Below are 27786 nucleotides of genomic sequence, written 5' to 3'. Positions count from 1 at the left end.
TTTCTTTATTGAAACATTCTCATTTCATTTCATTTCAAAACCGCCAATCCCCCCCCCCCCCCCCCTAAAATAAAAAAACTAAATATAGCCTGTACTGCATACATGTACCATACTCACCTTTCTATCTACCACATGATACAAATCACCATACACAAAAACAATACCCTCTCCTACAACCGTATATCCAGAACATCTTCCCCAGCTGTACAGACAGCCCCCCCAACACACCATATCTCCTCAAACATCTCCACACATTTTATCATTTTATAGAACTCAAACTCAACCCTAAGGCGCGCAGAGACCATCCCATTAAACAGTAGTAAAGAGTCTGTTATCCCCCCACCTTTGACCCTGTTTCTCCTTGTTAGCCAAATAGCTAACTTTGCCTGAGCAAACAGAAAATTCAACAACACACATTTCGCTTTCTCCTTACTCGAATACCTGTATCCCATTATAAACATCCCAACAGCAAAAACCACCCCCAATCTCTCACACAGACATTCCAACTGAGACATTAATGGCATTAACCTGGTGCACACAGAAAACACATGAATCACAGTTTCTTTCATTTGACAGAAAGGACACCCCTGCCCAATTCCCGGATCAACCCGTGCCAACCAGCTGTTAGTGGCCAGGGCTCCATGAAGAACCCTCCACTGTAGGTCCCCTGACCTCTTTGGTACTGGGGGTTTGTAGAGCGCCCTCCATCTAAAACCCACCATACTCTCCACCCCACATACCCCCTGCCACTGATGTGCCTTCACTCCTGTTAGGCTTCTAATGTTCCTAACCTTAACGCAGAGGTTGTAGAGGGCTTTACCTCCCACCCCCTCAAACTCCCCCAGGCTCGGAGTGTTAAAATCTAACAAGTCCTCCAGACCCCCTTGCCAGTCCCCAGTCTCTGCCGTCACCTGCAGTGGCGGAAACGTTGGTGGCCCCTCTCCCTTTGGCCTCTCAAACACCCCCCTTACCTGCTCAGACAGTGCCTCCTGGACCTCCTCCAGGAATCTCTCCAGCAGCCTAAGAGACGTTATTCCTGTTTGTTGAGCCAAGACCTCCGGCGTTTTCCACCCCTCCTCTCCCAGCATTCTCAGGTCACCTAGCCTTTGTACACCCCCTGCCATCAGTTGCCTCTGCAGGGTGGCAGACTGAACCGATCTCAAAGGGATGGCTGGGTTGTGGAAAATAGGCTCCTCCCACACCCACTGCCCAGGCTCCACACCCCCTTCTCGTGTGGGCCTTAATAGCTGCCAGGTCCTCAGCACCGCAGAGTAAAACTCTGAGAGACCTGCTGTACTCAGCCTCTCCAGCTTCATGAGGAACAGCTGCCGGTCCAACCCTAATCCGCCAGCTCTCCTCAGCAGTGCGCATGCTGGTTCCCTCCAGCCAACATCAGTATGGTACAGCAGTCTCTGCGCCGCCTTTAGCCGGAAAGCAGCCATCCTGCTCTCCAGTTCCACCAGGCCCTGTCCTCCTTCGTGGACGGTCATGTACAACACTGCTGCCTTCAGCCAGTGATGGCCCGACCAAAAGAAGTCCACCAGCTTGCGTTGCAGGTCTGCAAGCAGACCGGCGGGGGGGTTGAGGACAGCCAGTTTATGCCACAAGGAAGATGCCACCAGGTTGTTAATTATCAGCACCCTCCCTCTATATGACACTTGGGATAGGAGCCACCTCCACCTGGCCAGTCTTGACACCACTGCCTGTGACAGCCCCTCCCAGTTCTTCCTGACCCACCTCTCCGAGCCCAGGTACACCCCCAACACTTTAAGCCCTTCACAACCCCACTGCAAACCCCCTGGAAGCAGAGGAGGAGCCCTATCCCCCCATTCCCCACATAACAGAGCTTTGCTCTTTCCCCAGTTTACCTTAGCTGATGAAGCTCCCTCGTACACCTTCAGACTGGTCTCTAGTTCCTGCATATCTTGCCCATCCCTGACCATCACAGAAACATCGTCTGCATATGCTGAGACTGCTATTCCTGTCACCACACCCATGCCTGTCCAGCACACTCCCTGCAATCTCCTGCGTAGCAGTCCTAAAAAAGGCTCAATGGCTAGTGTGTATAGCTGCCCAGATAGAGGGCATCCTTGTCTAATGCCCCGTCTCACCCAGACTGGCCTACTGAGCCCCCCTCCCACCTTAACCATACATGACGCCCCAGCATACAACAGCTTCACACAGGTCACAAAACTCTTCCCAAAACCAAACACAGACATCACATTAAACAGATACTCATGATCCACTCTATCAAAGGCCTTCTCTTGATCTAAAGAGACCAGTCCAAAATTCACATTAGAACCTCTCGACAAGTCCAACATGTCCCTAATCAAGAACAAGTTGTCCGTGATTGAGCGTCCCGGTACACAATATGTCTGGTCCTTGTGTATTATAGAGTCCAGATGGGACTTCAGTCTGTTAGAGAGGACCTTGGCAAAAATCTTGTAGTCCGCACAGAGTAATGCCACAGGCCTCCAGTTCTTAAGTTCACACAAGTCCCCTTTTTTGGGCAGGAGAGTCAGAGCCGCCCGACGGCAGCTCATCGGCAACTCTCCTACCCCGATGCACTCACGCAAGACGCAAAAGAAGTCCTGTCCAATTATTCCCCAGAATTTTTTGTAAAACTCCACTGGAAGTCCATCGACCCCCGGTGCACGACCGGGGGACATCTGGGTTACGGCCTCTGCCAGTTCATGTGACAACAGAGGAATGTCCATTTCATCCCTCTGTGCCCGAGAGAGCTTAGGGAGTCCTGCGAACAAGACCTGAGCACACATAGGATCACACATTTCTGCCCTATACAATTCAGTACAAAACTCCACAGTCCGCTCCCGCATCTCCCCCACCACAGAGGTCACCCGCCCATCAGAGAGCCGTAAACAATGCATACCCTTGGCTTCACTGCTCTGTCTTTCCAAACCAAAGAAGAAGGAGCTGGGAGCATCCATCTCCTTGAGCATGGAGAACCTAGCTCTTACAAGTGCTCCCTTTGCTTTAACCTGGAAAAAACTGCCCAGGTCCCTACGTAATTCGGCTAAATTAGCCTGGAGGCCTACATTGCCTTGCCCCACCATCTCTACCTCCATCTCACTAATACACCGCTCTAGTTCCCCCAATACTCTCCTAGCCTCTGAGGATGAGAGAGCTGTGTACTGTTGACAGAAAAGCCGAATTTGCACTTTCCCCACATCCCACCATTGACCCAGAGACTCATACTCCTCTCTTCGCTGCCCCCACCTTTCCCAAAAAGTCTGGAAACCTGAGCAAAAAATGGCATCTTGTAAGAGCTTTACATTGAACTTCCAGTAAGATGCCTGCCGGGGCCCTGGTGAAATAGACAGCCGAGCCATGGTTATGTGATGATCCGAAAACCCCACCGGGAGAATGGTAGCGCCCAGCAGCCTATTGCTCTGATTCCTGGACATGTAAAACCTATCAAGTCGGGCTGCACTCACCCTAGCCCCAAAAACCTTCACCCATGTATACTGTCTTGTGTTTGGATGTTTAGTTCTCCAAACATCCACTAGGTCAAACTGATTAATGATGTCCCTTAACACCCCCACTGACACTGAATGAGGCTCTTCCCCATTTCTATCTGTTGTAAAATCCATTGTACAGTTCCAGTCACCTCCGATCACCAGCATCTCCTCAGGCGCTACTTGTGAGAGTTCCTGTCTAAGACTCCCAAATAGAACCCCTCTTTCTCTCCCTGTGTTAGGCGCATACACATTTATAAAAACAAAACCCATGCTGTTAATTTCTGCTTTAACAACAAGCAACCTGCCCTTACACACCTCCTTTGAGGAGCAAATTTTTACAGACAGACCCGGTGCAAAAAGGACTGCCACCCCTGCACTAAGATTTGTCCCATGGCTCAACACACTTGCCCCTTTCCACCAGAGCCCCCAATCAACTTCATTCACCACATCACTATGCGTCTCCTGCAGAAACAACACATGTACTTTTTTTTGTTTTACATATTCACCCAACACACTCCTCTTTCCCGCATCTCTGGCGCCATTTATATTGAGCGAGCCTACCCGAAGAGTCTCCATAAGAAGTGGGAGAAAAGCCAGCAGAGAAATAGACCAATAGCAAAGCTCAAAAAGCCCCAGTGTCAGAAAGAAATGAACCATTTAAACAGTGTCTGAAGGTAACCCTTTCTCTCTGGTTAGGGCCTCACCCACAGCAACAGGCAACATTTCCATGGTGCCTTTGTCCACACCCTTTTTCCTTTTCCGCTTGACACCCTCCTCCTCCCCCCCTAATCTCTTACACTTCCCCACTATACTCTCCTCATCCACGAGAATAACCTGCCTAGACCCAGTATCATCTACACCACCCTCCATAGCATGACTAGGCCCAGCATCATCTACACCACCCTCCATAGCATAACTAGGGCCAGCCTCAGCTACCCCACCATCCATAGCCTGACTAGACTCAGCCTCTGCTATACCACCATCCATATCCTGCCTAGACCCAGCACCCTTTACACCACCCTCCATAGCATAACTAGGCCCAGCCTCAGCTACCCCACCATCTCTAGCCTGACTAGACCCTGCCTCTGCTTCCCCACCATCTCTAGCCTGACTAGACCCAGCCTCCACTATCCCACCATCTCTAGCCTGACTAGGCCCAGCCTCTGCTGTCTGCATCTCCTTACCCCCTGCACTTTGACCTCGATTTCCCCCACTGGCGCCTGTACCCTCACCTTGTTTATGGCCTTTGTGTGGGCACGCAAAACTCTTGTGCCCCAAATCCCCACATTCAAAACACCGTAGACTATCTGTGCTGGCAAAACCTGCATAGAGCCCCTCCCCATGCCTCACTTTAAAATGCACATTTAGCTGTTGCTCGTTGTTGTTCAGAAACATAAACACTTGCCTCCGGAATGAAACAACGTGTTTAACGGCATCTGCCTGAAATCCTGCTGACAGTACACGGAAACCGCTAGCAAACTTACCAAAACGACTCAGCTCTTTCCTAATTTGATCATCCGTAATAAACGGAGGCAAATTTGCCACTACAACTCTTGTCGAAGGGGTAGAGAGAGGTGAAATTGACACCAACACATCCCTTACAAATATTCCGCTAGCAATTAGCCTACCAACCAAATTAGCCCTTTTCATGAACACAACCACAGCTTTGTTCATTCTAGAAGCAGAATGTATAAACTCAGCTCCTACCTGTTCACCGACCGCGAGCAGAAACTCCTCCACCTTAACTCCGTTCTCAGGAACACACCTGAATCCATGCTGTATAGACAGCGTCTCCTCCGCGCTAGGCTGAGAAGCCATCGCGCACAACACACCTTCCAAACCCCAGGAAAGTTACTCTGTCCTCTTCCACCCTAACTTTGAAAAAAAACTTTGGATACCGCTAAAACAAAACTTGCATTAACCCTCCACCATAGAAAATAACATTTAAGAAAATAATCAAGAAAGTTAGTTAGGATAGAGCCCTCCACACCAAACACTCAAACTCCAAAAACACCCAGCATGCACTGAGAGAGAGAGAGAGAGAGAGAGAGAGAGAGAGAGAGAGAGAGAGAGAGAGAGAGAGAGAGAGAGAGAGAGAGAGAGAGAGAGAGAGAGAGAGAGAGAGAGAGAGAGAGAGAGAGAGAGAGAGAGAGAGAGAGAGAGAGAGAGAGAGAGAGAGAGAGAGAGAGAGAGAGAGAGAGAGAGAGAGAGAGAGAGCGAGAGAGAGAGAGCGAGAGAGAGAGCGAGAGAGAGAGAGAGAGCGAGAAAGCGAGAGAGAGCGAGAAAGCGAGAGAGAGCGAGAAAGCGAGAGAGAGCGAGAAAGCGAGAGAGAGCGAGAAAGCGAGAGAGAGCGAGAAAGCGAGAAAGCGAGAGAGAGCGAAAGCGAGAGAGAGCGAAAGCGAGAGAGAGAAAGCGAGAGAGAGAAAGCAAGCGAGAGAAAGCAAGCGAGAGAAAGCGAGAGAGAGAGAGAGAGAGAGAAAGAGAGAGAGAGAAAGAGGGAGAAAGCGAGATTCCCCCCTAGGCACAACTATGACAACATAACCAACAAAAACGGGTCACAACTCCTGCAGCTCTGTCGCACGCTGGGTATGTACATAGTCAATGGTAGGCTTCGAGGGGACTCCTATGGTAGGTTCACCTATAGCTCATCTCTTGGCAGTAGCACTGTAGACTACTTTATCACTGACCTCAACCCAGAGTCTCTCAGAGCATTCACAGTCAGCCCACTGACACCCCTATCAGACCACAGCAAAATCACAGTCTACTTGAACAGAGCAATACTCAATCATGAGGCATCAAAGCCAAAGGAACTGAATAACATTAAGAAATGCTATAGATGGAAGGAATGCAGTTTGGAAACCTACCAAAAAACAATTAGGCAACAGCAAATTCAATCCCTTTTAGACAACTTCCTGGGTAAAATGTTCCACTGCAATAGTGAAGGTGTAAACTTGGCAGTAGAAAATCTTAACAGTATATTTGACCTCTCAGCTTCCCTATCAAATCTAAAAATCTCAAATAGAAAACCGAAGAAAATGAACAACAATGACAAATGGTTTGATAAAGAATGCAAAAATCTAAGAAATAAATTGAGAAACCTGTCCAACCAAAAACATAGAGACCCGGAAAACCTGAGTCTACGCCTTCACTATGGTGAATCACTAAAACAATACAGAAATACACTACGGAAAAAGAAGGAACAGCACGTCAGAAATCAGCTCAATGTAATTGAAGACTCCATAGACTCTAACCAATTCTGGGAAAATTGGAAAACACTAAACAACACAAAGAATTATCTATCCAAAATGGAGATGTATGGGTAAACCACTTCTCCAATCTTTTTGGCTCGATAACAAAGAATAAAGAGCAAAAACATATACATGATCAAATACAAATCCTAGAATCAACTATTAAAGACTACCAGAACCCACTGGATTCTCCAATTACCTTGAATGAGTTACAGGACAAAATAAAAACCCTCCAACCCAAAAAGGCCTGTGGTGTCGATGGTATCCTTAATGAAATGATCAAATATACAGACAACAATTTCCAATTGGCTATACTAAAACTCTTTAACATCGTCCTTAGCTCTGGCATCTTCCCCAATATTTGGAACCAAGGACTGATCACCCCAATCCACAAAAGTGGAGACAAATTTGACCCCAATAACTACCGTGGAATATGCGTCAACAGTAACCTTGGGAAAATCCTCTGCATTATCATTAACAGCACACTCGTACATTTCCTCAATGAAAACAATGTACTGAGCAAATGTCAAATTGGCTTTTTACCAAATTACCATACAACAGACCATGTATTCACCCTACACACCCTAATTGACAACCAAACAAACCAAAACAAAGGCAAAGTCTTCTCATGCTTTGTTGATTTCAAAAAAGCCTTCGACTCAATTTGGCATGAGGGTCTGCTATACAAATTGATGGAAAGTGGTGTTGGGGGTAAAACATACGACATTATAAAATCCATGTACACAAACAACAAGTGTGCGGTTAAAATTGGCAAAAAAAACACATTTCTTCACACAGGGTCGTGGGGTGAGACAGGGATGCAGCTTAAGCCCCACCCTCTTCAACATATATATCAACGAATTGGCGTGGGCACTAGAACAGTCTGCAGCACCCAGTCTCACCCTACTAGAATCCGAAGTCAAATGTCTACTGTTTGCTGATGATCTGGTGCTTCTGTCACCAACCAAGGAGGGCCTACAGCAGCACCTAGATCTTCTGCACAGATTCTGTCAGACCTGGGCCCTGACAGTAAATCTCAGTAAGACCAAAATAATGGTGTTCCAAAAAAGGTCCAGTCACCAGGACAACAAATTCCATTTAGACACCGTTGCCCTAGAGCACACAAAAAACTATACATACCTCGGCCTAAACATCAGCACCACAGGTAACTTCCACAAAGCTGTGAACGATCTGAGAGACAAGGCAAGAAGGGCCTTCTATGCCATCAAAAGGAACATAAATTTCAACATACCAATTAGGATCTGGCTAAAAATACTTGAATCAGTCATAGAGCCCATTGCCCTTTATGGTTGTGAGGTCTGGGGTCCGCTCACCAACCAAGATTTCACAAAATGGGACAAACACCAAATTGAGACTCTGCATGCAGAATTCTGCAAAAATATCCTCCGTGTACAACGTAGAACACCAAATAATGCATGCAGAGCAGAATTAGGCCGATACCCACTAATTATCAAAATCCAGAAAAGAGACGTTAAATTCTACAACCACCTAAAAGGAAGCGATTCCCAAACCTTCCATAACAAAGCCATCACCTACAGAGAGATGAACCTGGAGAAGAGTCCCCTAAGCAAGCTGGTCCTAGGGCTCTGTTCACAAACACAAACACACCCGACAGAGCCCCAGGACAACAGCACAATTAGACCCAACCAAATCATGAGAAAACAAAAAGATAATTACTTGACACATTGGAAAGAATTAACAAAGAAACAGAGCAAACTAGAATGCTATTTGGCCCTAAACAGAGAGTACACAGTGGCAGAATACCTGACCACTGTGACTGACCCAAACTTAAGGAAAGCTTTGACTATGTACAGACTCAGTGAGCATAGCCTTGCTATTGAGAAAGGCCGCCGTAGGCAGACATGGCTCTCAAGAGAAGACAGGCTATGTGCACACTGCCCACAAAATGAGGTGGAAACTGAGCTGCACTTCCTAACCTCCTGCCCAATGTATGACCATATTAGAGAGACATATTTCCCTCAGATTACACAGATCCACAAAGAATTTGAAAACAAATCCAATTTTGATAAACTCCCATATCTACTGGGAGAAATTCCACAGTGTGCCATCACAGCAGCAAGATTTGTGACCTGTTGCCACAAGAAAAGGGCAACCAGTGAAGAACAAACACCATTGTAAATACAACCCATATTTATGCTTATTTATTTTAACTTGTGTGCTTTAACCATTTGTACATTGTTACAACACTGTATATATATAATATAACATTTGTAATGTCTTTATTGTTTTGAAACTTCTGTATGTGTAATGCTTACTGTTAATTTGTATTGTTTATTTCACTTTTGTATAATATCTACCTCACTTGCTTTGGCAATGTTAACACATGTTTCCCATGCCAATAAAGCCCCTTGAATTGAATTGAGAGAAAGCGAGAGAGCGAGAGAGAGAAAGCGAGAGAGCGAGAGAGAGAAAGCGAGAGAGCGAGAGAGAGAAAGCGAGAGAGCGAGAGAGAGAAAGCGAGAGAGCGAGAGAGAGAAAGCGAGAGAGCGAGAGAGAGAAAGCGAGAGAGCGAGAGAGAGAAAGCGAGAGAGCGAGAGAGAGAAAGCGAGAGAGCGAGAGAGAGAAAGCGAGAGAGCGAGAGAGAGAGAGCGAGAGAGCGAAAGCTAGAGAGCGAAAGCGAGAGAGCGAGAGAGAGAAAGCGAGAGAGCGAGAGAGAGAAAGCGAGAGAGCGAGAGAGAGAAAGCGAGAGAGCGAGAGAGAGAAAGCGAGAGAGCGAGAGAGAGAAAGCGAGAGAGCGAGAGAGAGAAAGCGAGAGAGCGAGAGAGAGAAAGCGAGAGAGCGAGAGAGAAAGCGAGCGAGCGAGAGAGAGAAAGCGAGAGAGCGAGAGAGAGAAAGCGAGCGAGCGAGAGAAAGCGAGCGAGCGAGAGAGAGAAAGCGAGCGAGCGAGAGAGAGAAAGCGAGCGAGCGAGAGTAAGCGAGCGAGCGAGAGAGAGAAAGCGAGCGAGCGAGAGAGAGAAAGCGAGCGAGCGAGAGAGAGAAAGCGAGCGAGCGAGAGAGAGAAAGCGAGCGAGCGAGAGAGAGAAAGCGAGCGAGAGAGAGAAAGCGAGCGAGAGAGAGAAAGCGAGCGAGAGAGAGAAAGCGAGCGAGAGAGAGAAAGCGAGCGAGAGAGAGAAAGCGAGCAAGAGAGAGAAAGCGAGCGAGAGAGAGAAAGCGAGCGAGAGAGAGAAAGCGAGCGAGAGAGAGAAAGCGAGCGAGAGAGAGAAAGCGAGCGAGAGAGAAAGCGAGAGAGCGAGAGAAAAAGCGAGAGAGCGAGAGAGAGAAAGCGAGAGAGAGAAAGCGCGAGAAAGAAAGCGCGAGAAAGAAAGCGCGAGAAAGAAAGCGCGAGAGAGAAAGCGCGAGAGAGAAAGCGCGAGAGAGAAAGCGCGAGAGAGAAAGCGCGAGAGAGAAAGCGCGAGAGAGAAAGCGCGAGAGAGAAAGCGCGAGAGAGAAAGCGCGAGAGAGAAAGCGCGAGAGAGAAAGCACAAGAAAGAGAGAGAAAGAGAGAGAAAGCGCGAGAGCGAGAGAAAGAGAACGTGAAGAACTGCAGTGTGACTTCATCTGGTAATGATATACAGTGGAACAAAATAACCCGGAGACCCAAAGGCCTCTTGCTACCTTTGAGGCCCAATACCCAATACACAAAAAAATAAGTCCTGACAACTTGACAATGCCACACGATTTGTCTCTCCTGACCTTATAGTTTTAGTATTCAAATCAGGTTTCTCGTCGGGTTCTACGCAGGCTGGCTAGTTAATAAATGACACAATATTGGCCCTAGATGGAGCTTCATGCACCAAACGGAATAGACGTTTTATCATCCATCATATCAAGCAAATATCTGACAATATAAAATGCATCCGTACTTGAATTGCTCTTCTCGCCGGTCAGCACTGGAGAATTGTGTGAGGAAATGTATGAAACATCCAGAGTCATGTTATATTTAGCAGGAGATGAGTAACATACTGTAAGTAACTCTAGTTGTTCTCTAGTAGGGGTTTGAACATTTAAGATGTTAAAACTAAGTTGGGATCCTTAAAGTTAAGAAAAATCCATAAATCCATGTTTTGTGGGGGGTGCAGAAATCACAAAACATTATTTTCCGTGTTATAGCCTAACTTGATGATAGGTTGTAAAGACATGGCGAAAGTTGTGTCATTTAAATCTAACCAGTGAGGAAAAGGCAAACTTTAGGCTACTGTGGTGAATTTGCAAGGCATGAAAGACAAGACATTGCGACATACAAATTACCCAAAAAATATATCTTTCTGCCTCCTCCTCCTCTCTCCCTCCCTTGCGCTGGCTCGCCTGCTCTTGCTCTTCGCTAATGATGCAAGTGTGTGTTCAGCCTTTGGTCTGTTGCGTGTAGAATATATTTGCCTATTCATTCATGATATTCCCTACTTTACTGAAGTTGAGACAAGATACAGCATTTGATTGCCGTCCCTCACTAGCTTGCTATGCAAGATGCGAGTGATTGTGTTCTCGGAAGTACGACAACTAATCAGTCTCCTCCATTCCAAAAATACTGACTCTTAGGAGGCGAGTCCTAGCTAAATCGAATCTTGACACTCAGAAATGGGAGTTGACATCAGGAGTCAAAGTTCAAAGAGTCGAAGAATCAATTATTTGGAGTCAACTCTCCACCACTACGTCATCGTGGTTCACTTTGGAAAAATGTCAGAGAAAGGCAAGCTACAGAAGCGGTCTTGTATGGCAATACTTTGAGAAGGTAAATGAGAAGGAAATGCAAACTTTGCAAGCCGGAATTGAGGTACAGTAATGTTAGTACAGGTGCAATGCAATCTTTGCGAGAGAGAGGGAATCTGTGGGAAATTGTATCGCCACAATTAGTCTTTCAACGTTATGCAAGCAAAGAGGATGATAGGCCAACCAATGAACAGACATCTTACCTGACGTGATTGCTGCAGAACTTGGTGAACTGTGGCTGATTGAGGAAAATCAGTCGTGCATCTTCTTGGTCAGCTAAGGAGGTCTTTGCGGAGGTTGCCGTGTCCTCTGTCTTTTCGTACCCTGAGGGAAGAACGGAAAAATAAAACGCATTAAAAACAGATTTTCAAAAGTCATTGCATACATGTACAAAATTGTCTTTTCAGCACCAGATTTTCCCAGATAGCTTCATCCGTTTAATAGAATCACCTTCTAGTCAGAGTATTTGCAATGTGTGACGTAGTATAAAAAAGGCACAAAAGTCAGTACTTTGCATAGATTTTGTTAATAGCACTTCTCTGTGCTGAATAGAACCAAAGCTAAAAAGGGGCCATTTAGATGAAAATTTGAGGTTGACTCAAAGAAAGGCACTGAGAACTTTTGGACAAGGTCACAGAAGGAAAAAAAAGTATGACAAGGTTGGTCCAGGCATGGTTTTCTTAGAGCAGATGGCAGAGTCGAAGGCAAATCTGTGTCTCAGGGTCATCCATTCTGCAGGGTTCAGGTGGCACTGTGTGTGTGTGTGTGTGTGTGTGTGTGTGTGTGTGTGTGTGTGTGTGTGTGTGTGTGTGTGTGTGTGTGTGTGCACGACTAGATAAAATGCCTTTTACACAATGTCCCTTCAGGGTGCCTGGTACCCCTTTAACTGGCTTCTCCTGAGACCAAGCACAGACACCACTGGGTAGGGACTGAGACCAAGCACAGACACCACTGGGTAGGGACTGAGACCAAGCACAGACACCACTGGGTAGGGACTGAGACCAAGCACAGACACCACTGGGTAGGGACTGAGACCAAGCACAGACACCACTGGGTAGGGACTGAGACCAAGCACAGACACCACTGGGTAGGGACTGAGACCAAGCACAGACACCACTGGGTAGTGTCGGGATCGATAGTCTCAGTTGAACCATTTCCCGCCGTGTAGCCAATGCTCCACGTGGTATGGTTAGGAATTGAACAACCATTGCAACCTTAGTTTACACTGAGGTTTTTGTTGTCTGAAGAGGATTTCCTCAGGAGCGGGTTTTATTCGTAACAGTAGAAAAGGCGTCTGATCATGTCTGTGCTCACGGGGGCGGGCCAATGACTTAAACTTTAAAGGGAATGCAATTCTCTCACATTAAAGATTTAACATCACAATACATTATTTCATCTTTACTCATTCCTTTTATACAAGAATTAGATGCTAACCCCATAATTGAAAAATGTACACATTCAGAGATATAGTTGTGTGTTTCCTGATCTCTCTGAGATCACCAAATGAAAACACATTTGTCATACCCATCCTGTAAGTGTCCACGGACCATTCCCACCTCCTCACAAGTGGACATTTTGTTTCATATTCTCATTATGCCGATTAAGGAGTTTGCCATGTGAAATCCTTTGTTCTCTCTATGTGTCTCTCTTTCTGCATGGCCAGGGGGAGAAAGTCTCCGCCAGGAATTTACGACCTGAGATAACAGAACCTGGGTGTAGGAGAGAGTGAGAGAGAGGGGGAGGCCACTATCTATACCCAGAAAGGGCCACGTCAAGACAGTAGGGACTTATACTAAGCAAATACACAAACATGGATGTGTCAGCTACTGACTTCATTCTATTCTCTAAACGCACGTAATCATTTATGCTAGAATCACACAATTCTACGCTTTTTAAGCAGGATGTTAAGCGTTTCACTGTCAACCAAGTGTACAATTTGAGAAATAGGCAAATCATTGGCTCCAATGCTTAAATACCAGGTTCATTTGAGGAGTCTCGACTAGCCTACTTCTACCCTCATTGCATTTATTTTAAAATCAGACATGACTAGCCTACACTCCCTAGCATCGCATTCTTGAGCTGTGAAAAAGCCTAGATCCCCTAATCGAGTACTAGGCTGTTTAAAGTGGAACTTACAGCGTTTTAGCAACATGGAATCGTGTAAAAATCAGTTCATATAAACCGCCAGGAAGAATGATGCCTTTTCATACATTTTCTCACACTCGACCACTTAGATACGGTCATTTCCACGTGTTTAAACTTTCATAGAATGATTTACGTGACCGTGACCGTTTTTTTACATTGGATGAAAATAGAGACTCAGAGCTAGAAAATGGTATTTCAGTTGAGGAACAATGGGAAAGTATTTCTGCTTTGAAAGTTGCAAAACTTGTAAACTCACTTTTGAGAAAATGGCCATTGAATGTTTTGGTACTACTACTGGAGAGCCCTTCTTCGTCTACAAACATTCAGCATAGTTCACACTCTCTTAAGCTTTAACCCCACCCATCTCTTTAAGGGCTGATCCTGTTTTTACATCCATTGAGAATGACAATAGTTCCTCAATGTATTTGAAAAATGTTTCCAGGTCTCTCCCTTCCGATAATTACTCAGCATGAAAGGGAAAAATGTCATGCTCTGATCCAGTGGAAACGTCATACAATACGCCTACCTGATTACTTCTTATCAGTGCTTGACCTAGACTGAAATAAGTTCAGTTACTCATTTTGGGTGCTTTTAATGTTTATATCTAGGTGCAGGAGCTCTACAATACTTTTGAGCTAATCTATAAACTGAACAGGAGCTCATGAAGTAGAACATTTGAGATCCCGGTACTCAGCTCCGGTAAGCTCCTGCCCAGGTCAAGCACCGCTTCGTATCCCTTGCGCAAAATGACAACAGCTGTGTCTGTCCTGAGCTCACTGGCGCAGGAAACTGACAGCCCAGAATATTTTATACAATGTTGCAAATTCACTAGCACAAGCTTCTGCCAAACCCAAGTTTACAGTTGATAAAGTTTCAAGTTCGTTGCAGACCGGCCAATACGTAGCCAATGTGATTTATAGGATATGTATTTATTATTTTTATTAACCTCATGACAATGATTTGAGATTGACGTTAATATAAATTACATTAAACTGTTCCAAGAATCACCGGCAACTTCAGGAGAGTAATGCCAGAATCTGCAAAAGCCAGCAGGAGAGGAGAATGGTTGGGTCAGGATAATTTTTTTTTCTTCTGGTTATCTAGATCTCTGGCACCCATGTAAGTCATTTGTGTCTTATTTCAAACAGTAAGCTTAAAGTATCAGACAAGCTCAATGCATAGAGTTGATTTGATTAAAACACAGGGTGTCTATATATGGAAAAGTACACATAAAAAAATGTCTAACAAGCCATTGGTTGAAAGAACCGTCAACTGTCGACGAACATTTGTTTTCGTCGGGAACAGCCCTAATGCTGACTGTGGATAACAGTCGTTCAAGTTCAGTATAGCTACCTAGCAAAGTGATTCACATTTCTTGCAAGCTAACCAAATGACACCTGCATCTCCAGCAGTAGAACCGAAAAACAATATTGTGGTTCCACTCACCCACTCATCAAATGACATGACATCCTCCCCGCAGCTAACTAGCTAACGTTAGGCTCAGCATTTTCACCTTGCTTAATAAAAAGCTACATAAATATACTGAACAAAAATAAAAGGCAACATGCAACAAATTCTTACTTTTTACTGAGTTACAGTTCATATAAGGAAATCAGTCAATTAAAATACATCCATTGGGTCCTAATCTATGGATTTCACATGACTGGGAATACAGATATGCATCTTAAAAAAATACTTATTTTCCACCATCATTTGCAAATAAATTCATTAAAAATCCTACAATGTGATTTTCTGGATTTTATATTTTTATTTTGTCTGTCATATTTGAAGTGTACCTATGATGAAAATTACAGGCCTCTCATCTTTTTAAGTGGGAGAACTTGCACAATTGGTGGCTGACTAAATACTTTTTTGCCCCACTGTACAAACTCTTTTAAGCATCTTCCCCAAACTCAGCCATCTCACGTTTGTGTGGTAGGGGAGATCTGCATGACCCAACTGTCTCGTCCAACAGTGAGACAAAGTTCCGTGTAGCTTAAAGATATGTTCTTGTGAAATTTACCACTTTAGTAACTATCCACAACATGGCTCATTTTCAGAACACATTTACAGAGCACCTCCTGATGAATAATGCAATGCAGGAAAATAATTTTCGGATCTGGGTTCAGCTCAGCTACTTGATCTTGTATCCTTTTCAAAAAGGCCAACGTTTGGGCACCCATCAGTGGTCACACTGGATAACTTTTCAAAATTCAGTCCCAGCTTTGCCACACACTTATTAACCTCCAATACATATTTCCCTGTGGTTATGTACTTCATTGACTGTACTGAAGCAAGCTCATCTGTAATTTCAAAGTCTGGGGTTATGCCTCGTAAGAATATCAACAACTGCGCCGTGTCACATGCATCACTGCTCTCATCCAAGGCCAAGGAGAAATGTCTTTCAACTGTTGTTCCACATTCTCTGCGATGTCCTCAACATGCTGTGTCACTGTTAGTTTTGACAGGGAAATATTTTCAAACAGCTCTTTCTTGTAGAGGAAAGGTATTGCTGCAGAGTCAATTAAACATTCTTTAAATGAATTCTCCCTCAGTGAATTGCTTGCTTAGCAATTGTGTGGGACAGTACATAGCTAGTTCACGCAATTCCGTTGTTTGCGGAATGCAGTTTTGTGAAAAGTCCTTGCTGCTTTTGCAACTGAGAAAGCAACTCTATCGATGCACTTGCCCTCTGCTCAGAAGACAGTCCTATATTTCTCTGCATGCTTCGTCTGGAAGTGTCGGGACAAGTTGTAGTCTTTCAAGACAGCGATGCTCTCTTTGCACACAGCTTTCCCTGATACCTCAAAGAAATATTTCGATGTCCACTCTTGCTGGAACACCCTACATTCATTGTCTACTTTCCTTTTCAACTAATTTTTTAGCAATTTCTAGCTAGCTACTATTTGTAACTGACATGTGTGTCAGCCTGTCAGTTACCGTCTGTCTTAGTTCAGTTGATATTTATACGTGCCTTCAAAATAAATGTCCCACAAGCAGTGGGAGTTAAATCATTACACAAAGGCGAGTATTCATTTGGCGTTTCATTTGAATAACAAATACGTTTTTCAAAACTTTAGCATCGCAAATTCTTTATGTGACCTGAGCATGATTCCACGAGCTGTATCGAATCAGGTTGCGGGCCGCATATGGGCCGGCCATTGCCCAGGCCTGATCTAGAGCATCCCTAACAAGCTCAATGGGTGACACTTCTGGTGAGTATGCAGGCCCTGGAAGAACTGGGACATTTTCAGCTTCCAGAAATTGTGTACAGATCCTTAAATATTGGGCCGTGCATTATCATGCTGAAATATGAGGTGATGGCTGAATGGCACGACAATGGGCCTAAGGATCTCATCACGGTAGCTCTGTGCATTAAAATTGCCATTGAGAAAATGCAATTGTGTTTGTCGTCTAACTTATGCCTGCCCATACCATAAACCCACCATGGCGCACTCTGTTCACAACATTGACATAAGCAAACCGTTAGCGCACACACAAGACCATACGGTTGTGAGAGCGGTTGGACATACTGCCAAATTCTCTAAAATGTGGCCTTTTATTGTCCCTAGCACAAGGTGCACCTGTGTAAAGATAATTCTGTTTAATCTGCTACTTGATTTGCCACACCTGTCACATGGATGGATTATTTTGGCACAGGACAAATGCTCACTAACAGATACGAAAACAAAATGTGTGCACAACATTTGAGAAACAAGCTTTGTGTGTGTATGGAACATTTTATTTCAGCTCATGAAACCAACACTTTACATGTTGCATTTATAATTTTGTTCAATGTAGATAAGCTAACCTATTAGCCACTTATGACTGACTTGTGATCGTTGCCCTTGCAAGTTTGATTGTATTGACATTCTCAGCCTTAGCTACATTCGTCCATTTTTGTTAAAAATATTGAGTCATTGAAACAAACAGTGCATCCTGAATGGATGGAGGTAGCAAACAATGTACCAGACCAGCTGTAATTTACAACCTGATAGCAATATTTGTTGGACTACCTAAAATGTATTGTTAAATTATATTCATCATGCATTGAACTGCATCCATCTATTCTGCCAACAATGCCCTAGTGTACATCATGAAATGTAAAATTTAACCTATTTTTAAACCTCGTATGAAGTTTGTTTTGTGCCATTAACTGGGGATTTGATATTATGATACTTTGCCGATATGAAACAAACTATTTAAAACGCTGTCAGTTCCACTTCCACCAAAAAAAGTTTGTTGATTAAAACCAACATTAGTCTGACATATGGCTGGTTTCAGCTCAACGCAGTGCTCCTAATGGTGTGTATTATACTTCACAACTTTGTCTGAAGCTGTTGGCATCACATGAGCCTTTGAAACTGAGTTCCGTGTGAGGTAAATTGAACTGCAAGATCCCGTTTTACTCATCTGGTCAGGGGGGAGAATACCAAACGAAGTGGCTGGGCCTTGTGAGTTGTCTGTGTCCGACAAACAATACACTTCAGCAAAATATTTTTATTTTAACAATAAATCATAAGTCCATTATACATTTTAACAGTATAACACAAATATATGTGTCAAGTCATGAACCCTTATGTTTGAAAAAATATTTGTAAAGGATTCAAAGAGTGAAAAGCTTTATTCATTCACATGAATAATTGATATAATTTATTTGATACTCAAGGTTTTTATAGAAAAATATAATATTTTTATGTTGTATTTGCACCTGTGCCGTGCCATTTCATTAAGTCTCACAAATATGGTCCAGCCCACTATATTCTACAGCTCCCAAGCTTTCTGTGGATTTAAGAGTTTCCTAGTCTATTCTTTATGGCCCTCTCTATATTTTATTTTATCTGGCATAGCAAATACAGGAAAACATCGCTCCAAGGCTGTCAGCTCAAGAGGTTAAAAAGTCAGGGACCTAATCACACAAATCTCTCTCACATTTCAATCTATGGTTTTTTTCTGGCTTTGAGTTCCTGCTGGGATGCCTACTTGATCGAAGTTGGGTATTTCCTGAGCAGACTTGCCTACAGTAACTTCCAGCTGGTATGCTGGATACATAAGCTCGATCCTATCTACTTTGAATCTGCTGCAGTCTCTATGGTAACAGCTAACTCTAGAGATGTGCAGGCAGGAGTTCCATGCCTGCTAGTTCCAAAGAAGGGAGTGAGAATAATATAACTCGGCATGAGGCAACAGTCAAAAGCCGAAATGAGGAAGATAGTTAGTCTGTACAGGCCTGCCATTGCCAGGAGTATAATGCAAATCTACAGTGCATTCAGAAAGTATTCAGACCCTTTGACCCATGCTTCTACACCTGCATTGCTTGCTGTTGGGGTTTTAGGCTGGGTTTCTGTACAGCACTCTGAGATATCAGCTGATGTAAGAAGGGCTAAATAAATACATTTGATTTGATTTTTTCCACGTTGTTACTTTACAGCCTTATTGTAAAATTGATTAAATAGTCGTATTCCTCAATCTACAGTTGTGGCCAAAACTTTTGAGAATGACACAAATATTTATCTTCGAAGTCTGCTGCCTCAGTTTGTATGATGGCAATTTGCATATACTCAAGAATGCAGTTAATCTGATCACTCTTCATAACAAAGTCCCTTTGCCATGCAAATTAACTGAATCCCCAAAAAAACATTTCCACTGCATTTCAGCCCTGCCACAAAAGGACCAGCTGACATCATGTCAGTGATTCTCTCGTTAACACAGGTGTGAGTGTTGACGAGGACAAGGCTGGAGATCACTCAGTCATGCTGATTGAGTTCGAATAACAGACTGGAAGCTTCAAAAGGAGGGTGGTGCTTGGAATCATTGTTCTTCCTCTGTCAAACATGGTTACCTGCAAGGAAACACGTGCCGTCCCCATTGCTTTGCACAAAAAGGGCTTCACAGGCAAGGATATTGCTGCCAGTAAGATTGCACCTAAATCAACCATTTATCAGATCGTCAAGAACTCCAAGGAGAGCGGTTCAATTGTTGTGAAGAAGGCTTCAGGGCGCCCAAGATCGTCCAGCAAGCTCCAGGACCATCTCCTAAAGTTGATTCAGCTGCGAGATCTTGCCACCACCAGTACAGAGCTTGCTCAGGAATGGCAGCAGGCAGGTGTGAGTGCATCTGCACGCACAGTGAGGCGAAGACTTTGAGGATGGCCCGGTGTCAAGAAGGGGAGCAAAGAAGCCACTTCTCTCCAGGAAAAACATCAGAGTCACACTGATATTCTGCAAAAGGTACAGGGATTAGACTGCTGAGGACTGGGGTAAAGTCACTTTCTCTGATGAATCCCCTTTCCGATTGTTTCGGGCATCTGGAAAAAAGCTTGTCCGGGGAAGACAAGGCGAGTGTTACCATCAGTCCTGTGTCATGCCAAAAGTAAAGCATCCTGAGACCATTCATGTGTGGGGTTGCTTCTCAGCCAAGGGAGTGGGCTCACTTACAATTTTGCCTAAGAACAAAGCCATGAATAAAGAATGGTACCAACACATCCTCCGAGAGCAACTTCTTCCAACCATCCAGGAACAGTTTGGTGACGAACAAAGCCTTTTCCAGCATGATGGAGCACCTTGCCATAAGGCAAAAGTGATAACTAAGTGGCTCGGGGCACAAAACATCAATATTTTGGGTCCATGGCCAGGAAACTCCCCAGACCTTAATAACATTGAGAACTTGTGGTCAATCCTCAAGAGGAGGGTGGACAAACAAAAACCCACAAATTCTGACCAACTCCAAGCATTGATTATGCAAGAACGGGCTTCCATCAGTCAGGATGTGGCCCAGAAGTTAATTGACAGCATGCCAGGGCAGAGGTCTTGAAAAAGAAGGGTCAACACTGCAAATACTGACTCTTTGCATCAACTTCATGTAATTGCCAATAAAAGCCTTTGACACTTATGAAATGCTTGTAATTATACTTCAGTATTCCTTCAGTATAGTAACATCTGAAAAAAATATCTAAAGACACTGAAGCAGCAAACTTTGTGAAAAATAATATATGTGTCAACCTCAAATTTTGGCCACAACTGTACACACAATACCTAATTTTTAGAAATGTTTGCAAATTTATTTAAAAAAATAATAATAATGGAAAGATCACATTTAGATAAGTATTCAGACCCTTTACTCAGTATTTTGTTGAAGGACCTTTGGCAGCGATTACAGCCTTGAGTCTTCTTGGGTATGATGCTACAAGCTAGGCACAGCTGTATATTTGGGGAGTTTCTCTCGTTCTTCTTTGCAGACCCTCTCAAGCTTTGTCAGGTTGGATGGGGATCGTCCCTGCACAGCTATTTTCAGGTCTCTCCAGAGATGTTCAAATCGGGTTCAAGTCTGGGCTCTGGCTGGGCCACTCAAGGACATTCAGAGACTTGTCCGGAAGCCACTCCTGCGTTGTAATGGCTGTGTGCTTAGTGTTGTTGTCCTGTTGTCCTTCAACCAAGTCTGAGGTCCTGAGCGTTCTGGGAAAAGTTTATCAAGGATCTCTGTACTTTGCTCCGTTCAGCTTTCACTCAATCCTGACTAGTCTCCCAGTCCCTGCTGCTGAAAACACCCCCACAACATGATGCTGCCACCACCATGCTTCGCTGGAGGGATGGTGCCAGGTTTCCTCCAGACGTGATGCTTGGCATTCAGTCCAAAGAGTTCAAAGTTAGTTTCATCAGACCAGAGAATCTTAGTGTCTTTAGGTGACTTTTGGCAAACTCAAAGCAGTCCGTCTCTACCTTAAACGCCTGATTGGTGGAGAACTGCAGAGATGGTTGTCCTTCTGGAAGGTTCTACCATCTCCACAAAGGAACTCTGGATCTCTGTTAGAGTGACCATCGGGTTCTTGGTCACTTCCCTAACCAAGGCCGTTCTCCTACGATTGCTCAGTTTGCCCGGGTGGCAAGCTCTAGGAAGAATCTTGGTGGTTCCAATCTTCTTCCATTTAAGAATCATGGAGGCCACTGTGTTCTTGAAGACCTTCAATGCTGCATACATTTTTTGGTACCCTTCCCCAGATCTGTGCCTCGACACAATCCTGTCTCGGAGCTCAACGGCCAATTACTTCGATCTTATGGCTTGATTTTTGCTCTGACATGCATTGTCAACTGTGGGACCGTATATAGACAGGTGTGTGCTTTTCCTAATCATGTCCAATCAATTGAATTTACCACAGGTGGACTCCAATCAAGTTGTATAAACATCAAGGATGATCAATGGAAACAGGATGCACCTGAGCTCAACTCAGGATGCACCTGAGTCCCATAGCAAAGGGTCTGAATAATACTGAATACTTAAGGTATCCGTTTTATTTTTAAATAAAATTTGCAAACATTTCTAAAAATCTACTTTCACTTTGTCATTATGGGGTAGTGTGTGTAGATTGAGGATTTGTATTTATTTAGTCCCTTTTAAAATAAGTAACGTAACAAAATGTGGAAATTGGGAAAGGGTCTGAATACTTTCCGAATGCACCGTAAGTAAGCAAGCCTGCCATTGACAATGTCCACTATTACCTGTAAAATGAAAACATTTGAATATAGCCTATTCATATACTTACTCTATGGTTATATAGAGAGTACTACTTTAGATGACCCAATTTAATTATTTCTACACAAAATAAGTTGTAAGTCAAAAGCAGAGAGTTTACCGTCAACGGTCGGTGAGCCATCACCACAGAACTACCATTTGTTGACATGTTCAACAAGTAGGCATTGTGGCTAGCTCTTCCAGCAGCACACATTAGGACTAATAACCTTCATGTAAGGCGCTCAGTCTTAACACAGACAAGGGCCCCAAGATCTCTCAACAGGAACATGTGACTTCAATCAAAGAAGTGTTACTGCTCTGTTCTGAGATCCAAATTGTATCACATTTACATTCTTGGAGACAGAACACTGTTTTCAATATGAAGAACCGGTGTTTATGGTTACTGGGGAACAACACTTTCAATATGAAGAACCAGCGTTCATTCATGGTTAATGGAGTTTTGATGTCTGGTACAGATAAGGTAGACATGCAAAAGAGCTGAGAGCAATTCAAATCTTACTAGGCCAAGATGTTTAAAAGGAAAGTTTGGCTGCATTTGGGGCCGTTGGTTAAATACACATTCCTGGGCTAAAAGCACGGTCTTAGCAAAAATACGTTAACTTGTAACACGCCTACAGGTCCATTTCTATTTGCTTTTAATTCAAACTGAAATGTGTTGCATAGGTTTAAGTTGACTGTCTGCACAATACCGTTTAAAGAGATAAGGGCTAAGGTGACAAACCCCTTTTGCAAACACACCCGCAGAGTAAGCAAACGCACAGTAACATTTCAAACAGATGGAATGAGTGAAAATATAATAAACAGTGGGGTTTATGTTGTACATTTTCATTGACAATATCCATGAGGAAATGATGGCCTAGTTAAAGTAGTTATATAGCCAACCACAGTAATGTGCTGGAATTGTAGTAGCCTACACACGCAGCTCGTAATGTAATGTAGGCCTAATTGAGAGAGGCAGTATGAGATCACCTGTTAATTAAAAATGTTTACTCATCAATTGTTCTCATAGTAATGTGTTTACCTATAATGCATTCTGATAGTAATGTGTTTACTAATAATGCACGTGTGTTAGTAAGAGGACAACGCCACCCATAGAGGCTAGACATGTAAACCGCACAAAGTATTTAGAAGATGTGATCCTGATCAAGGGTGGTGGTTCCTCATGACGCAATTTAATTTTCTGGAATTTCCCCTGACCTTTCAGCCAATGCAGACACTTTTATTCTGTGATACTTGTATAACAAAACAAATATGCATGCAAATATGCATATGAATTAGGCCTAAAAATGTATTCAGTGAACCCATTAGCATAGTGCCTCACAGTGCTATTGTGATTAGGTCATCAATGAGTCAGTCAGTCTCAACTAGTAGAGTTAGGGAGAGGCTATAATTTCCATTTCCTCTATTGTAGCAGTCACAGATATTGATGAAATCTAGGTTAGAGACCACTCATTATTTGAACGTATCCACTCCAACCAATTTCCCCTCAGACTTAAATTACCCTCTATAAAAGAGCCCTTACGATTGAGCACCAATGGCACTGCCAATCACATTAGTTAGCTTAGCTCCCCACTTCAGAACACACACCGCTCTGACAACGACAACGATATTGTGTGTAGCTAGAGCTACCAGTCCAATTAACAACACACAACTATACCATACGTGCCTGGTATGGCAACTCCTCGGCCTCCGACCGCAAGGCACTACAGAGGGCAGAGCGTACGGCCCAGTACATCACTAGGGCAAAGCTTCCTGCCATCAAGGACCTCTATACCAGGCGGTGTCAGAGGAAGGCCCTAAACATTGTCAAAGACTCCAGCCACCCTAGTCATAGACTGTTCTCTCTGCTACCGCCCAGCAAGCGGTACCGAAGCTTCTAAACAGCTTCTACCCCCAAGCCATAAGACTCCTGAACATCTAATCAAATGACTACCCAGACTATTTGCATTACCCCCCTCTTATACACCGCTGCTACTCTTTGTTATCATCTATGTAGTCACTTTAATAACTACCTACAAGTACATATTACCTCAAATACCTCGACCAACCGGTGCCCCCACACATTAACTCTGTACCGGTAGCCCCTGTTTATAGCCTCGCCATTGTTATTTTGCTACTGCTCTTTAATTACTTGTTACTTTTATTCCTTATTCTTATTCATTTTTTTTTTTTAACTGCATTGGTGGTTAGGGACTCGTAAGTAAGCATTTCTCTGTATGGTCTACACCTGTTGTATTCGGCGCATGTGACTAATAAAATTTGATTTGATACTCACTGGTCCAATTAACAACCACAACTATACGTGGCAAGAGCCACCGGGGTCTGACAATCTGCATTGATAATAGCAGACGATATTGCCACTCCTATTTTCCACATCTTCAATTTAAACCTACTAAAGAGGGTGTGCACTCAGGCCTGAAGGGAAGCTAAAGTCATTCCGCTACAAAAGAATAGCAAAGCCCCCTTTACTGGCTTAAATAGCCAACCAATCAGCCTGTTACCAACCCTTAGTAAACTTCTGGAAAAAATTGTGACCAGATACAATGATATTTCACAGTAAACAAATTGACAACAGAATTTCAGAATGCTTATAGGGTAGGACACAAATGACGGATGATTGGCTAAGAGAAATTGATGAAAAATGATTGTGGGGGCTGTGTTAGACTTCAGAGCAGCTTTTGACCATAATCTGCTGCTGGAAAAACTTGTGTTATGGCTCTACACCCCCTGCTATAATGTTGTTAAAGAGTTACTTGTCTAACAGATCAGAGGGTGTTCTTTAATGGAAGCCTCTCAAATATAATCCAGGTAGAATCAGGAATTCCCCAGGGTAGCGGTTTAGGCCTCCTACTTTTAAAATGTTTTACTAACGACATGCCACTGACTTCGAGTAAAGCCAGAGTGTCGATGTATGCGGATGACTCAACACTATACACGTCAGCTGCTACAGTGACTGAAATGACTGCAACACTTAAAAAAGAGCTGCAGTTAGTTTCAGAGTAGTTGGCAAGGATTAAGTAAGCCTTAAAAATTTCCAAAACTAAAAGCATAGTATTTGGAACAAAACACTCACTAAACCTCAACTAAACCTTGTAATAAATATGGAAATTGAGCGAGTTGAGATGACTAAATTGCTTGGAGTAATCCTAGATTGTAAACTGTCATGGTCAAAACATATTGATGCAGTAGTAGCTAAGATGGGGAGAAGGCTGTCTATAATAAAGCGATGCTCAGCCTTCTTAACACAAACAACAAGGCAGGTCCTACAGGCCCTAGTTTTGTCGCGCCTTGACAACTGTTCAGTCATGTGGTCAGGTGCCACAAAAAAGGACTTAGGATAATTGCAATTGGTTCAGAACAGGGCAGCACAGCTGGCCCTTGGATGTACACAGAGAGCTAATATTAATCATATGCATGTCAATCTCTCCTTGCTCAAAGTGAAGGAGAGATTGACTTCATCACTACTTTTATTTATGAGAGGTATTGACATGTTGAATGCACCGAGCTGTCTGTCTAAACTACTGGCACACAGCTCGGACACCCATGCATACCCCAAAAGACATGCCACAAGAGGTCTCTTCACAGTCCCCAAGTCCAGAACAGACTATGGGAGGCACACAGTACTACATAGAGCCATGACTACATGGAACTCTATTCCACATCAAGTAAACTGACGCAAGCAGTAAAATTTGATTTTAAAAAACAGATTAAAAAAACACCTTATGGAACAGTGGGGACTGAAGCAACACAAACATTGGCACAGACATGCACACACACACAATAACATACGCACTATACATACACATGGATTTAGTACTGTAGATATGTGGTATTGGTGGAGTAGAGGCCTGAGGGCACACAGTGTGTTGTGAAATCTGTAAATGTATTGTACTGTTTTTTAAATTGTATAAACTGCCTTAATTTTGCTGGACCCCCAGGAAGAGTAGCTGCTGCTTTGGACAGCAGCCTAATGAGGATCCATAATAAATAAATACTAATACCAGTCCAATTAACAACCCCACTATACCATATGTGGCGAGCGCTACTGGTCCAATTAACAACCACAACTATACCATATGTGGCGAGAGCTACTGGTCCAATTAACAACCACAACTATGCCATATGTGGCGAGAGCTACTGGTCCAATTAACAACCACAACTATACCATATGTGGCGAGAGCTACTGGTCCAATTAACAACCACAACTATACCATATGTGGCGAGAGCTACTGGTCCAATTAACAACCACAACTATACCATATGTGGCGAGAGCTACTGGTCCAATTAACAACCACAACTATACCATATGTGGCGAGAGCTACTGGTCCAATTAACAACCACAACTATACCATATGTGGCGAGAGCTACTGGTCCAATTAACAACCACAACTATACCATATGTGGCGAGAGCTACTGGTCCAATTAACAACCACACATGTAAGAGTGATAGTGTTAAATTAGAAATATACATAAGGACATCTGTTAGAGTTGAGGGATCCAAATGAGATCAGGGCAGCCATAACAATGGAGCACTACAGTATTAGGCTACGTCCTTGTGCTTTAGGGAATATCCAGTGAGAGCGAGGGCTTCTCCATTCCACTCAGGGATTTCTCTCCACGCTCCAACCTACCAGCAGCCAGTCGAGTGGAGTGGAATGGACAGAGACATGTGGACAGCTCACTCAGCTCCCCCATGACACTACACAACATGGAGGGGAGAGGGGGAGAACGGGAATCACACTAGTATGGCTCTCCTACTATGCTCCAGTGGGTACAGCACTATGGCACAACCTGTCTGGCAGACACTTGGACTATTCCAGAGACAAGGATGGGAAGCACAGCAAAAAAGCACCAATTAGCCTAGGTGGCTATCTTAGCTAACTTCTTTACATCAATTTGATGCAGTCAATACATGCTCTACCATATTATTTGAATATATTTTAAATGCCCATTCCTAACTTTTATGCAAATGTTGTTGATCAGTACAATAAAAGTCCCAAATGTAATGGAGATTGCTTATCATCTGTAGCCCCATGAAATCTTGATTTACCCAGTTTATCAAGATAGATTTACCATTCAAATAAATGGATTACCATTATATTATGTAGTAATATTGGGAAAAAGTATAATTGTAATATTGTATAATTGATTCATTAATACATACATGGCTGTCTCTGAAAAATGTTGACATCAAATTTTAAATGTAATGATATTGAATTGAAAAGATGCCCAACGATTGAACAGAGTAGTAGCTGAGTTTCTGTCTGAATAATGTGCCATTCTGTGACTTTGGCTGATATGCCCTTTCTGCCGTGGTATTGTTCAGGTATCGTGATACTAAACCTGGTATCCGTATCAAAGACAGAATTCTGGTATCGTGACAACACTGGCTGCCATGGTAGAGCATGACTGTAAATGGAATTCTGGCAAATAAATATGGACCAGGAAGTGGCATACTAAAAGTGGGGGAACGAAGCTGGCAAGGGAGATGCTAACAACAACAACAACAACCTGCAGTGTCATAAGGGGCTGCAACTGGAGCCCACACCAGATATAACCCAGTTGCAATGCGACCCCCCCTTTTCTTGGCTTCCCGAGGAGGAAATAGAGTGGAAGTCTGACAGATCTCAAAGCCAATCTTATCTACCCCCGCATCT

At 43.7% G+C, this 27786-nt stretch overlaps 1 protein-coding gene across 2 annotated transcripts in view; it reads right to left on the bottom strand.

Moving 5' to 3' along the window:
* Positions 1-27786, bottom strand: part of LOC129858172 (phospholipid-transporting ATPase IA-like) — a 216696-nt gene that overhangs the window by 149181 nt on the left and 39729 nt on the right. For both annotated transcript variants that reach the window (XM_055927193.1, XM_055927194.1), the window contains exon 2: positions 11659-11779. In XM_055927193.1, coding sequence (XP_055783168.1) covers positions 11659-11779 — 121 coding nt within the window. The remainder of the gene's footprint in view (positions 1-11658; positions 11780-27786) is intronic.

Source organism: Salvelinus fontinalis, chromosome 6 (genome assembly GCF_029448725.1).
Source record: "Salvelinus fontinalis isolate EN_2023a chromosome 6, ASM2944872v1, whole genome shotgun sequence".
In the NCBI taxonomy this organism is placed as follows: domain Eukaryota; kingdom Metazoa; phylum Chordata; class Actinopteri; order Salmoniformes; family Salmonidae; genus Salvelinus; species Salvelinus fontinalis.
The sequence above is the reverse complement of the archived record's forward strand: the minus strand, read 5'-3'. Positions and strand labels throughout refer to the sequence as shown.